At 37.9% G+C, this 15,360-nt stretch overlaps 1 protein-coding gene across 2 annotated transcripts; it reads right to left on the bottom strand.

Annotated features, from left to right (window-relative positions):
- Positions 1-6,106: 6,106 nt before the first annotated feature.
- On the bottom strand, positions 6,107-14,759 carry LOC139135477 (tumor necrosis factor ligand superfamily member 10-like). Of its 2 annotated transcripts, none has more exons than XM_070702870.1 (6): positions 14,173-14,759; positions 12,308-12,362; positions 11,497-11,649; positions 10,715-10,857; positions 9,217-9,295; positions 6,107-8,383 (listed from the first exon to the last, which is right to left on the bottom strand). In XM_070702870.1, exons 1-6 carry the CDS (start codon positions 14,599-14,601, stop codon positions 8,154-8,156), a joined length of 1,089 nt encoding a protein of 362 aa, XP_070558971.1. In that variant the 5' UTR covers positions 14,602-14,759; the 3' UTR covers positions 6,107-8,153. The 2 variants fall into 2 exon arrangements, with proteins under 2 accessions (XP_070558971.1, XP_070558980.1); XM_070702879.1 differs by lacking the exon at positions 14,173-14,759 and adding an exon at positions 13,048-13,414.
- Between the last annotated feature and the right edge of the window lie 601 nt (positions 14,760-15,360).

The raw sequence follows: 15,360 nt of genomic DNA, 5'->3' as shown, positions 1-15,360 counted from the left end.
TTGAGCAAAACAGATATTACTAGATAAGGTTACAAGAGTTTCGTCCTCTGAGCGACCTTTCTGTTTTGCAAGTCGATGGACCTGGGACTGTCCAACGGTTTTAGAGATGTTCAGATAATTATACAGCACAGTTTCCGGATATGTTTCTATGCTTGTCCGAATCGCCGCTAATCATGGATAGTCTTATGTGTTTGGTTCTGCCTGAAAGTGCTCGTGTTTTTACTATCTATATACGTGTACTCAGCGACCCACATGGCATTTGCCGTTTCCCTCAACCACACGTCACAGGGTGTCACATAACACCTCAATCATATTGTCCGCCTCTGCTGCTTCATCATGGCGGATTCATTTCGTATTATGTATGCACAGTCATGGAGGAAGAAAACCACAAAAACGCATGCTCTGAATGGAACAGTTACCAGTAAACATGTCGTGATGAAAACAAGTGATTCGGCGTATTGTGTACTGACTGGGCATGCTGGGAGCATAATATATATTGAAGCAAACAGCGTGAATCCCACTGGACTCTGAAAAGATAAAATTCTTCACAAGTCTTCCAGTAATCTTTTCTTAACCCTCACAAACGTTTAAATTTCCATACGGGAATTTTCCGCCTTTGACTCCATCGCTGTCGACATATTTTTCCTTCACAAGTATTCTAACATTCTGATCAAATACAATGCTTCTCGTGTCACTTTTTTGTCTATATTCCTTGGGTGGAATATCACATATATATTCCTTGATCATGCCTGTTTATGCTAGAAGGGAATCTAGCACTCTATGGCAGGCGAGATAGCACCTCAGGATGGAAAAGCATAGTTACGCATATCAACAGCGTGTATTGCTGTTCGCCGATCAGAGTTTGAGAAGATAAAGAAAACTTTAGCATACCCAGTTCACTTGCATACACATTTACGTACATTTAATCCTTACAAAATAACTAAATGATCCAGATTTTGGAGCTTCAGACTCTTCTAATCACTGATTAGAAAAACAGAACAAATGCATCCCTCTTGAAGGACGGTCTCGGAAAGACGTGCCACTTATTGGTTAGATAAAAATGCACAACAGATCCTCTACTCTAGAAAGAGACAGGTCACTAAAATCTATTTTGCTACATCTTGCCGAGACCTTCATTTCCCGAGTGCCTTCGATATGTTTCTCCAACCAATACAAATGAGTCTGAAGCCCTAATGTCCGAGATATCAAAACATTTCGCCGGCGTTGATTTATCAGAAGGAAACGTATGTGATGTGTATATACAAGTGTTGACAGTCTGAAGGACAGCCAAGCGGTTTGTTGGTGTTGTGCGCAATGGATCCCTCTGGGTGTCATAGAGTAGAGACCTTTGACCCCTGAAAGGCTAGGGAAGCTCTGGTAATATATATTAGGAGACTTCTCGCACGTAGTTTGTGCAATATGTCTTGTCAGGAAACAATATCAGAATTACATGATTTACGAGGCCGTCGGGTTCAAGAAAGTTGTCTCCCTTGGATATCATGGAATTCATGATTAATTAAAACATAGAGCAAGTAGCAACGACGAAATGTTTCAGTCAAAATCGATTTAATTTCCTGATGATAAAGCCACTGATACTTTACGGAAGCGTATTCGTGCCATTTTTGTAAGAAAAAAAAATAAAAAATCTCGTAATTACGAGTTTTGATTCTCGTAATTACGAGTTTTTGATTCTCGTAATTACGAGTTTTTGATTCTCGTAATTACGAGTTTTTAAATCTCGTAATTACGAGAATCAAAAACTCGTAATTACGAGTTTTTGATTCTCGTAATTACGAGTTTTTGGTTCTCCTCATTTGAGATTTTAATTCTCGACATCACCTTTCTTGTGATATTTTTGCTCAGCAAATAATATTTGCGTGGGCTTCTTGGGGTTTTGTTTTATTTAACACTTCTGTTAGCGTCTATTTGTAGCCGACTTCTATCTCGTTTTGATGACACGTGATGAAAGAGAATGCAACACGCTTCAAAGGGACTTGTCCTACCATGCCGGCCATTTGATCACAACAACAGTGCGACATGTTCAAAGTCAGTCAACAATTACAAACATTTTAAGAAGAAGAAACTTCATTGAGCAGTTGTTTGAGTGTTACCAACCGAAAGGTAAGATCTGCAATAGAACGGAATTACATGAGCATACTACATCGTCGACTGTTTTCACTGCCGCCATCATCAGTGAATGTGGTGTTGTCAAGGTCACTCACAGCCACAGCTAAGCTAAGCTCGGATGGGAAGTTCTTGTCGGAAACACGGTGTAGTTGGCCTGAATTTTCTCTGAAATGTTTCTTTCTAGATTGGTCAGTTTCCTGTTATGGATAAGAGATGCATGCCATCCAATGATCACCGATGTGCTTGCCACGAATGCGCGGCATAAGAGTGATTGACCTGTATGACCCCTAATTCAACAACAACCCACCATGCTGTATGAACAGCTCCATGTTTGCAGTGCGCTCATATCTAAGTTGATGCAGGGCGATCTTTTTGTCCCTATCATTTGATAAGAAATAGCAGAATTAATTAAAAGAAGTCAAGTCAATTCCTGTTAAAGACCATTGTACATATTACCTACTAATTCTGCTTAATGTAGTTGCAAAATATTTTCATTGTACAGCTTGTCTTGCATTGTGCGTTCATGCGTGCAGTGTGCGTTGTATCGATGGGTTTGTTAATACATCATGTTGTGATGGAATTATGTTCTAAAATATCTTATTTTCCCATCAGTTTCAGATTGACCGGATAGTGATCCAAAATATGGATGGTGAACTTTGAGTAAATCACACATGGAAACGTATTGCGATAGGCTAGACACCATTTAACAAACGCACGTGTTTGAGAATGCCAATGCCATTTGCAATCAATATTTGACAGTTTTCTTCTTGTAAGTTTGTAAGTCGTCAATTGTAGTTCAGTTTAATTTTATTTATTACATTTATGCTGTGAATAAATGCATTTTTTCAAATATGGTTGCGATGTATCAAACTTTTTGACATTCGGTGCAAGTGAGAACTGTGAATTTAATTTTGATTTGCTGATCCACTAAGTACAGAGTTTACAGATTACAAGTTGCCCTTAAATGGCAAACTAAGCAACATGGCTGAAGTGTTTTGTTTCTATACAGGCACAGACTTCCTTAACACTATTGCAACGTTCTCATGTTAATGGCTATGCTATATCATGCCCCCAGACTGACCAAAGTCTTGTAAGAATGTAGATAGAGGTAATATTGTAGCTGGAGGAAAACTACAATGTGTAGAGGCCATGTCAGTACGCCATTTGAGTAGATAACGAGAATGAAGACACGATTACGAGAATTAAAACCAGTAATTACGAGATTCAAAATTCATAGTTACGAGAATTAAAACTCGTAATTACGAGAATTAAAAACTCGTAATTACGAGAATTAAAAACTCGTAATTACGAGATTTAAAAACTCGTAATTACGAGAATCAAAAGCTCGTAATAACGAGATTTAAAAACTCGTAATTACGAGATTTTAAAACTCGTAATTACGAGATTTTAAAACTCGTAATTACGAGAATTAAAACTCGTAATTACGAGAATCAAAAACTCGTAATTACGAGAATTAAAAACTCGTAATTACGAGAATCAAAAACTCGTAATTACGAGATTTTAAAACTCGTAATTACGAGAATAAAAAACTCGTAATTACGAGAATCAAAAACTCGTAATTACGAGATTTTAAAACTCGTAATTACGAGAATTAAAACTCGTAATTACGAGAATAAAAAACTCGTAATTACGAGAATTAAAAACTCGTAATTACGAGAATCAAAACTCGTCATTACGAGATTTAAAAACTCGTAATTACGAGAATCAAAAACTCGTAATTACGAGAATCAAAAACTCGTAATTACGAGATTTAAAAACTCGTAATTACGAGAATCAAAACTCGTAATTACGAGATTTAAAAACTCGTAATTATGAGAATTAAAAACTCGTAATTACGAGAATTATCTTGTCATGAGAATCTATAGTACGTCATTGTCATTGCGAATAAATGAATACATGGTCAAAAACTACAGTCAAGTAATCGCAAATTTCTAAAAATCTCAAAATTATGAGGTTTTCAAATTGCCAGAATGTTTGCATAATGATGATTTTGTAATTTCAATGTTTATGGAAGCATATGAAAATTTAACTATCACAGCGTTATTTCAACTCATCGTCTATTTTGAGATTTCCTTTTCACTTCTACTTGATAACATCTGTGATAAAAATAAACATATTTTCGCTTTTATTTGCCATTTTCAATCATTTCTGGGTTCTTGAAATGAGTTGCACTTCAATTCGGTCATTCATCTTGATCATAATCAATGTTTGTGTACTATTCTTTTACATTAGGAAGAAGCAATGCAAAGACACGGATTGTTAAACTTTCTTACTTTATCTGTATCCATACAAACTTTGATTGTGTAAATCTTTGTTAGCAAATAATACTAATCTGAAAGTTTGGAAATCTGTCCGACTTCCTCATTCACTGCTGTTTTGGATAATGTCTTTTTCACACATGAAGGGGTGTCAGAAGATGTCAGTTGTTTGTCATAATTTCTAGTGCAAACCCAACATGATGGCAACTGCCAATCTATGCTGGATGTAAAAAAAATAACATCACATCGGCAGGTATTCGGAGTTCGGGGATTATATCCTGAGGCGGGGAGGGGTGTTTATCAGGTTGTGAGACTCTAATAAAGGTGTTGACAGATGTGAAATATTTGCATAATGTCATACTATTGATATTTCACCCTAAAAAGAATGTTTATCCAGCCAGACAAAATCTACACGCTATTATGCTTGACTTTTGATCTAATGGACAACATACTGAATATCTACAATTGTAGCCATGTAACAGTCCAAACTTCATTCATTTATTTATTCATCTACGAGTGTATTATAATTGCTTACTAACCTTATAAATCAAGATAATACCATATTGAAAACACCATATTGAAAACACCATATTCTCGTTGAACAATAACCAACAATATGTATGAGAAATAAAAGCTCAAAACTATATAAGGACTGAGCTATTAAGGATTGTCTGATAACTAAGAGAATCAGGGCTTATAGTGTCGAGAATCAAAAACTCGTAATTACGAGAATAAAAACTCGTAATTACGAGATTTTAATTCTCGTAATTACGAGAATTGAAAACTCGTAATTACGAGAATCAAAAACTCGTAATTACGAGAATCAAAAACTCGTAATTACGAGAATCAAAAACTCGTAATTACGAGATTTTTAATTTTTTTTTCTTACAAAAAATGGCACGAATACGCTTCCGTAGATACTGGTTGAGAAACTGTTGTTCAAAAAACATATTTTGTTTGTCGGAGTACGAGTTCACAGACATGTACACCTAAGTGTCTCTTCAGCCTGAGCAGGATACAATTACATTGTCCCGTGAGGTACAAAAACAAGAATTTTAATCAAAATAGGCTTACAGAAGCTGTAAGATTGAAAACTGCAAACACTTCACTATGATGGATACGAAGTGATTCCTATTTAATGAGCCATATCTTTTCCTTATGGTGTAAGCAAAATGCTTATAATTTTGATGTGTAATTTCGATGCTCTGTGCAGTCGTGCTGCGTTCTTTCAAAATGAGGTTGTGATGTTCCCACTCAAGGCAGTCGGGTGACCGGCCCGCGCTGGCATATTTAATGTCAATGGTTATTATCAGACTTTTCCACCAGTTTAAAGGAAGTCATGGACTGATCAGGGGGCAAGAGAAGCTTGGATATCACTGCTGATGAATTCATCCGGTTTCAATTGTAATTCTCAACACGATGCAATGACAGAAACTATGACGTGTGTTTAAGGCCTTTAGAGGTTAATTTCTCTCACTACATCTGGCCAATTATAGCATAGAAGATCACGTCCAAATCTGCCCACTGTGTATCTGGATTGAGTCGTTGTGTAACCGGCCTCGCGATGCCTCTCAAGCTAAATAACCGAACATTTAAACTTATCAGTCTACGCACTGTCATTTCGTTCATCTGGACCTTGCTTTTGCAAAAAAGAGCACATGTTATCAGGATTCGGAAATGAAAATTGCGAAGATTCTCAGTATTGTAAATAGCGTAATGTTTATTGAATCTTTCCTCTTATACAAAAAATAAAATTTCGAAGAAAAACTTTATGTGTTCAAAAATGTTGATCTTATCGTGATATCTTGAATAGGCAGGGGTAGGGGTACGCACCAGCACACCTGGTAGTTTCTATCGGAGAACTCGTACGTCGAAACAACGTGTTATGTACATATTTATGTGATAAGTATGATGACAAGAAAATTAGAAAGAAATATGATTCCTGTACAGAATATTGTTAAAAAATGATGCAAGGCAGGGACAAAACACATACAGACGTCATATAAAGAGTTCATATTCACTTCAGTGGTAAATGTTTATCAGCATCATATTGGTATCCACCATAACACGACAGCATCGTGGTTAATTTAAAATAATTTTTCTTAATGAATAATGCAAAACAAGGTCTTTCTAACCAACCGAATGATAAGGAAGATAATGAATGGAATCGAATTTGAAGCCCCAATCAAGGTAGCTGTGACGTAACACTTATCCCGACTGCACATGCGCAAACACTCACACTCAGGGGCAGCCATGTTTTCAACAGGTGCTCACAAAAATGGTGCAAAGGTGTTCGGTCGGTGAGGCTCTGGATCAAGAAAATTGCATTTCAGATAATTAAGCCGACACTCACAACCAAGTTATTTACAGGACATTTCTACGCTGTTACTATAGGCATGCAAACTATCTTTTAAGGAAGAAACACGATGAAGAGTATTTTGTTTCATTTTGGAAGTATAATGTTAATCAAGGACGGCTTTCGATTTGTTGATCTCATTTTGAGCGTAAAGAGATTACAGTGTATTATGCATTGTTTTTTCACAGAGTGTGCTTAACCTCTCTGAGTTTTTCAAATTTGTCTAAGGAATTTAATCAAGGTAGTATGTGCCTCGAAAGTGAAAGACAAACTTTCGCTCAAACTTTCCGCAAAGAATCTTTCAACTATTCTAATCTCTTTCAAACTCAAGAATAAAAATTCGCGATCACCGTGCAAAATTTTAGTACTAGACAAGCAAATTACCCAAGATTTACCAATATTTAAAATTCAAAATAGCCGCCATCCCTGTGTTAACTCTATGGAGAAAACTACAATTTTCCATTATCGAAAAACTAGACAGTTAAACCTTTTTGTACACGAATGATTTTAAAATGAAACCCCACAAGCGGTAGATCAGTATAGAATAAAAGAAGTTTGAACGCCCGAATACGTGTCTCAGAGACGCTTTCCTGAAATTACTTATTATAACTGCTCTGTTTAACGTTCTCGTTTAAACTTTGTCTCTGTATAATTTTAAATGTGCGATTTGTACAGACTTACAAAACTCAGACAACCACCGTCTGAGATCTTAATAAATTTCTTGTTTAATACTTTATCAAAATGTAGAAAAATAAATCTGACAAATTAGTATGACTAACAATCTTGGACTATTGTTAGATTTACATTTCTTAGCATATCGTCACCATACCTATATTAGTTCGGGACAATGCGTTTGATAAAAGCACAAAATATCAAATCACAACTGTGAAGTATTTGTAGACAATTCATGTCGATGTACAACTTGGTTCCATTAGTCCGACGCGTGTACGATTTTCCACATACCCGCGATTTCTGCTTGAAATTCTACACTGTCGTGTAGTTTTCCCCTCTGCCTGGTAGACTTGGTTCAAGTCTGTGATATATTTACATAAAAGAAATATCATATTTTGAACCAAATCTCCCTTTCTGCAGGAGAACTTCTTGGTGATATTTTACCTTCTTCTTTCTGAGAATTCCTGCTTCACCAGTTTTCATAGTGTCAGCAATAATGTCTCTCAAGAAAGTCGACATACACAAAACTTTCTCGGTATATCGATGAGAAAATAGCTCTTAGCATGACAGGTAGATTTCGGGGGAGTTCAACCCTTGATTGGATACAAGGGGAGCCAACCAGTTGGCCGGTTTTCTGATACCGGGACGGTAATCGTAAAATTGTATTTGGAAAAGAGAAATCAAAACGAAAACAATGTTATTTTCGGTTTCTTTTCATATTAGTACGAATCGCCAATGCGGTACATTCCCATGAAGGTCGCCTCGTGATCTCTGCTGACTATGATCTTCTCGTGTTGAAGGTGAACCTTCATGTAGATTTTGTCGTGCTTTCTCAATTCAAACAAACCTGAGTGATAGCTGCTGAAGTAGTAGCCATTTTCGTCTCCGCCAATCTTGGAACGGCCGCTCTTCATCAGGTCCATGTGTAAGCTCGAGTAGCCAGTACTATCTGTTTGGTAGATAAAGCATGGGAGATTGCACTTAAGTGTATAACAAAAACCTTGGACGAGTACCCTGAGAAGTAACAAATTTCGGATCGCTTGCGAAAATTTTAATAAAGGATGAACATATATTACAAGTGAGTTTTGAAGTATATATCGACTCGGACAGAAAGAAAGTGACCACAAGGCTCTGTCAGAAACATGAGGACTGGGCGTCAGCGTAAACGCAGGTGGCAGACAGACAGACTGTCTGTCTGTCTGTCTGTCTGTCTGTCTGTCTGTCTGTCTACAGAGAAACTTACAGACAGACTGATACTGATGGCAAAACAGAAAGATCGAGAGAGCTGCACAAGAACGGCAGTCTGAAATCTGAAGGCGTTCTGACTAATTAACCAGACCCTCTCCGTATATAATGTACGTATCGTTATCAGACATACAACTGCAAAGTTGTTCAACAAACTGAAACGTGTATTACAGTTCTTTGTCCGTGCATCATCGTAACATCATATTAGATAAAATAACATACTAATAACATAACAGCTACCTGTGTACGTGTATGCCGGCATATCTACATTTGATTGATAACGCCTACGACACTTGTCTCACAGCTGAGTGCGTAAACACGAAAGCGGATGCACAAAAGACAATGCAACACAGAAATGGTTATACAAACATGAGTATTTGTTTAAATAAAATAAATCTGATATTGCTGTGGTCATGTCAAACGTCAGCCAGAAAGAAATATACATCTATTGTTTTACAGGACAGTCATAGACCATGAGCCTTTGCCTAAACTTCTATGGATCTACCTCGGACAGAAGAGCAAGAAATTCATACGTACCGAGCACTGTGAAATGTAGAAACTCGTTAATAGTCTCATTTTGTCTTTCCCCCGACGATCTTTCATCACAGAAGTAGACCTGAATTATCAAATAACAAGAACTCTATTATCATGACAACATATGTACGTGCGAGCATTCTTGTATCACGTGATAGGTAGCATATCGAGTTGGCTGGTAATTACAGGACGGGATCACAGCGGGTGTTGCTGGTTGGTACGACACATTAAATGATAAATGCCTGCAAAGTGCAGAATTTCGGGAACTCGGTAAAATATGCAACACAGCTGTTGTTTTCGTCGTTCAGTTCGCCCTCATTTCCTGTCAACACCGTGCTTTGATGAACGACATTGTTTTCAATAGACAATGTGGGTCTCTGTGAAAGAGATAAACACATTTCTCAGTTTTGAGGCAAAGTGTTCCGAGGCTGTTGACAAATAGCTGGTAAAACAATTGGTAGCTGGCAAGACTATTGAGTAGAGATGTTGTGTAGGGGTATTTAGCGGATACTTTGCTGGGGTTGGTATAGGAGACTTAACATTCATTAGGTGTCCGCGGGGTCTGAAAATGTTATCTTGACACGCAAAGACGAAGTATGTTTTCAGGGACGCAATTTTAACATTAATTTTCAAGTGAATTATTATTCTGATGGATGTTCACAGCTAGACAAAATTTAATCATTGTTAGATTAGTTTTTTGGCAGTTCGTGACTTTCATTGCAAAAAGATAATTCACGATTGGTATGAATCGTGCCGGTAGGTCATCATTAGCAGCAACATCAACAACTCATATTAAAAAAAACACACATCGTGTATCATTTTTATAGTTTGCTGTTGATTTTCATTTCATTTAAATTCACTTTTTAACAAAAGGCATATGTACACACACACACACACACACACACACACACACACAAATATAGTTAAGAAATCTATATAATATATATATATATTATAATATATATATATATATATATATATATATATATATATATATATATATATATATATATAGTTAAGAAATCTACCATATTCATAAATGTTTATTGTGCTTTTTATCCTACAGGATTATTGATTGGAGACTGCAGCTTTCTTACAATGGAGACTGGAAGTGTCTTAAGATTTGAAGAAAATCTAAAATTTAAGATTTTAATCAATGTTCCTTGAACTCCACCTATGCAGTATTTCTGAAAGTAGACTTAACTACTTAAATGGTGTGGTTGTCGTGTGAAGTCTCGTGTAACATATTCCAAACGCACGATGTCTCGCACAACACTAGTGATAAACTAAAATTTTCAGCGTCTGTGCCAAGGACTATAGTATCATCTCCTCTGTATGATCAGAGTCCGTCAACAAGGACTGCGGTATGACAGAGACCGTGCGTTCTCTATCATCACAGTCAGTGGAAAAGCGAGACAAGTGCAAGCAACAAGAAAACCATCAACTTGGCTTCTCAAATTACTCTTCTTCCACGGACTCTGCGTCATTTTCTATTACATACCTGGGAGTAGACATGGTAGACGCCGTTTTCGGGGACCATCAAATGATGGAAATCCACGTCGACGTTCAGTTTTATCGCTGGACCGTTGTTGTATTCCCATGGGCCAACTTTGAACATTTTTGCTTGATCGTGTATTGGTCTATCTAAGGAAGAAGTTTAACAATACGTCATTATTAGAACATGACGACAATAATAATGCATCGGTTCCAATCTTATTCTTTGAGGATACTGTGTGCAAGAAGGACACCGGCAGAGAAAAACGTTCATGACCAGCGCGATATTGAAAAACGCTCAGTGAGAAAAAGTCATAAAAGGCAAAGGAATTCCAATTTGGGAGAGTTTTAGCTATTTTCACCACAGAATGCTCTTCCGTAAATTGGTTGTGTATATTCTTATTACATGTCACGTTTGTCGACATGATGAAAGCTAATATTCAAAACTCTGATTTTTGAAACATTAACCCCAAAGCATAGAGGTGGCCACAGGCGCACGGGGTGTTTTGTGATATGCGCAGAAAAAATGTGGCATCTGTGGTGCGCCGTGTTTTTATTGTGGTATTAACCTCGGAAGCAATGAGAAAAGCACAGATTTTGCATTTATTTCACTTTTTGTCAGCTGAATGACGAAACCAAAGAGTCTTCAACCGAATGGCGAACAAAGTATCGTAAGTTAGCGTTAAAACTTTAAGATGGTGTAGGCAATTCAATGAGATGGGAATTTTGCCAAGACGTCTGAACATCTTCCGCTTTAAACCATTTCTTCTTACAAGTAGTAAAACTTACTCTTCGTAAATCCTTCGTGATGTCCGACAACGTGCACTGCAATAGGTGTGATCGACGGCGTGAATGAATCGGGTCCCGCGGGAGAGATCACCGTTCGGTTCTTGTTCAAGTAATTTTGAACCATTCGCTCAACCGCTCTTTCGGAGACATAACCTATTCAATAATTGTAAAGATTTCAAAATAAAACAAAATAGTATTGCCATGACGATGAACTATTGTTAAAACATACATTGTAACCCATCTAATTCAAATATCTGTGGTGATTGCATTTTGGCGCTCTTACTTGCAAAGAGATAATAGACGGCGACATTTTGAAAACCTGTTACCCACCCGGTTAGCAGTTTTGGTAACTGACACCGGGTTGAGCTTGAAAATGACCTCTGCGCATGCGCGAATTCAGCTAATCGCAAATCTTTCACTAACGAACGTGTCTGTTCGTCCAAATAACACCAGAATCGCGCGTTAATTAAACATCACTTTCGGATTAAGACGCGATAACGATAGGACATGGATGGAGTACGTGTGGATGTCGGATTGAGAATTATCATGGAGAACTTTGAATGAGTAATTGACCTTTCGTCAAGTTATCTCACTGCATTTAGACAGTTCATGGATTGGCTAGAGAGTTGTCATCCGATTGTACACCGTGTCACGTGACCAGGAAGCAAAACAATGCGTGTTCACTCAAACTACATCATCTAAGATCTTTGACCAAAATACCCACACAGATGAAAGGTCGGCTTGAAGTTCACACCACATCAGTTAATGCGTAGAAATCTCAATCTAATTTTTTACAAGAAACATTACCTACCAATTCTTCTGTTCCTCACTGCGCGCAACTCCTCTTCAGTTACCTTGGTGATTAGCTTGAGTCAAGAAAAAAATCACATTTTAGATTTTATTATGTAAGAATACAGTATCTAGTCATGACTCCATGGCAAGCAGTAACGATTTGAAAATCAATATCACAAAATTTAAGTAACATTCCTTTCTTCTCGACAGAGATGACCGGTGTCATGGACCATGTTGACGTGGCTTTTTTCAGGCAGGAATGGCCCTTGGAGAACCAGGACAGGTTAGGTTAGGAGAAACAGAGTGCTATGGCAACAAGAGGGACCGTACGTCATTTGAAGTGTCGTCGATGTTGTGCGGTTTGAACTTTAATCCCACGCCAATAACTCGTAACGAGCAAACGGTGACCTTATTACCAGAACAGTAATTTTTCGTATTGTTCCAACACTCGAACACAATTTTTGGCATGGATAGGCTAACAGCTCCTTCGAAAAAGAAAACACCAGCGTTTGGCAGGTGGGATAGCACACTACGTGCAGATTGTTTAAGCCATAGTACTGACCCTTCGTATACTGCAATGTTGATTTTTGAAAAAAATAGAATGAATATCATCGTCATTGGGAATATCTTATGGTCGTAGCGCGTATTGCTTAAGTATGCAAATAAGGAGATAATGAATCATTATCAATAGCTAGTATTCATGATATACCTCGGCTCGTGCACTATACAATAATTCAGAATGACCAGAAAAGACCACACCTCGAAAGTGCGGGTAAAATTATAGTATCTCAGTCTGCACTCTGATGAGCAGGTCCTAGAGGGCAATAATACTTGATTTGCCAGGGACTGCAGACATTTTCGCCGAAATTCTTCTTCAAGTTCCCGGTAGCATGTATAGTTCGTCGAAACTGGTAAACACTTCAGCGAACAATACACTGACAGTATATCAATGCTACGCGTGTCACGACCCCGGAGGTTTGCCTGTTTGTTAGGAATGGACCATTGGCATTGGAGGGGTAGTCTGAATGAAGACAAGCAATGTTTTTGCATTCAAAGATTTGTTTTTGAGTTGACAGAGCGTATTATATCACATCATGTCAATACTTTTTTTTGAAAAATCAGCAAGGCTGTGAATAGTTGTTTGAGCAATTTCTACTGTGCAATGTACTTTCCAATTGTTGACCAAGCTGCGTCAACAACTAACGATCGGCCACTTAAGTGACCAGTGACCTCCTTTTTCCATAAGGACACTGATATTTTTAGATTGGGACAGTCCAAAAGCTGTGTCGGCGCCTGGCGATATATTCTCGCCCACGCATCGAAACAATACTGTTAAGGGTTGGAAACATAGACTACTGATAAATCTTCTACATCGTGATTACGTACTCTTCTAGGGTATGCGGTCTAGAGCGAGCAAATAACGAACTTACAGTGTAATCGCACTGGTTACAAGGAAGTTGTCAAAATGAGTAAATAAATATTGAAAACCATTTCTTTTGTTTTAAGGTTAGACAAGCCTCAACAAATGACCCGAAAAGTTTCATGATTGAACGATTCTACGAAATCTAGATGAACTTTCCTCGCTGCACTATAAAACATATCAAAATTCATTTGGTATTTCGTGAAAACTATTGACTCAAACTGCTGGTATCAATCAGTGTTTTAGATCCGATTCCCAACAAAATAATAAAACTATCTTTCTTTGTTGGTAAGGAACTTATTAGGGTTCAAAAGCCTGTCCTACGCTACCTTCTTTATTTTTAATCAATATTTTTACAAAAATAGACTTGATAATGATGGTGTATTTATCAGATTTTCATGAAATTGTATCATTTCTGGGTTTCCTCGCACGTGAACGATAGCATTCTTCTTTCGATTTCTCACCTCTCTCAGAGTTTCAGAATCTGCACTGCAACAGCTTAGCAACCCCATGTCATGGTCATCGCTGTTGCCTGGGTCGGGATGGTCGTCGCTAAAAGCGTCCGGGAGCCTGTCCGAACCTTGCACGTGCCCGACGTTGCCGCCCGCCGAAGGCTGCTGCTGATATTGTTGGTCCTTCAGGTGCTGTACCGACATTTCAAGCATTGTGATTTCATTTTGAAAGCTCAGTGCAACTATGGCTATAATGATTGGGTAAACAAACAGTATAACGACAGCCTGCACTGCGATGATAACTATAATGGTTGGTTGAAATGCACAGTGGGTCTTCTCCGTACTTTTCTCGCGGTATTCGCTGTCCTGCCTCACCGTTACACTACTGAGACCGAAGCTTGCTGTGCTACGATCCCCGTGTATCGTTGACACGTCATCCATTGTGCAAAACCGTCGGTGCTGCCAGTCCTTACAATTCCATTACCGCCGTGCAGAAAAACAAGTCTCACGGCCAACCAAGCACAGCACAAAGAGCAACCACATTTGGTCAGCTTGCTATTAAAGTGCTATGATGCTGTAGCACGTTTCGGGAAAGTCCCGGGGCTCGAAGGTCAGACCAAATGATAAGAGTGTAGGGTAGCGTAGAATCATTGGGTTATGGACACATTTCAACGAATAATATAAAAAATAGACACTTTTCAAAGAAATACCATTAATTTATATTGACGGTCAAGTGTCAGTGTACACAAATACAATGTGTGTCGGTCAAGTGCAACACACTTTCATGTACTTTCAGTTTGACAATATATCCTGCCATATTTCGAATGGATCGCCCCAATAGTGTTTCTCTCGCGAATATAATCTTAAAAGTTTCTGGAACTCTTACGTCAACTTCAAGTTGCAACTTGAAACAATGCACGACCGAAACGATTTTTACAGATTGAAGTGGGTAATTTACCGTATTCATTTGAAACAACAAACACTGAAGGATAATCAGTGTATTTCAAAGTATTACGGACGTTGAAAAACTGAAAATCTCTTTCATGAAACCTCGCATTAGAATTCCGATAATGAGTAAGTTACACATGTGAATACATTATAACTACCTGTATGTTATAATAAAACGTAAAACCTATTACGCGCTTTAAATAAAATTCTTTGTTTGCCGTCCGCTTGCTGGTAGGTTTTCAGGGAAAATTA

This window comes from Ptychodera flava, chromosome 1 (assembly GCF_041260155.1).
Source record: "Ptychodera flava strain L36383 chromosome 1, AS_Pfla_20210202, whole genome shotgun sequence".
NCBI classification, from domain to species: Eukaryota; Metazoa; Hemichordata; class Enteropneusta; family Ptychoderidae; genus Ptychodera; species Ptychodera flava.
The sequence above is the reverse complement of the archived record's forward strand: the minus strand, read 5'-3'. Positions and strand labels throughout refer to the sequence as shown.

Excerpts from the sequence above, each read along its gene's own strand:
- LOC139135477 (XM_070702870.1), bottom strand. The coding sequence starts at position 14,601 with ATGGATGACGTGTCAACGATACACGGGGATCGTAGCACAGCAAGCTTC. Across the intron at positions 10,858-11,496 it reads TCACGAAGGATTTACGAAGA|ATAGACCAATACACGATCAA; the intron begins GTAAGTTTTACT and ends CTTCTTCCTTAG. Across the intron at positions 9,296-10,714 it reads TCTACCATGTCTACTCCCAG|GTCTACTTCTGTGATGAAAG; the intron begins GTATGTAATAGA and ends TTGATAATTCAG.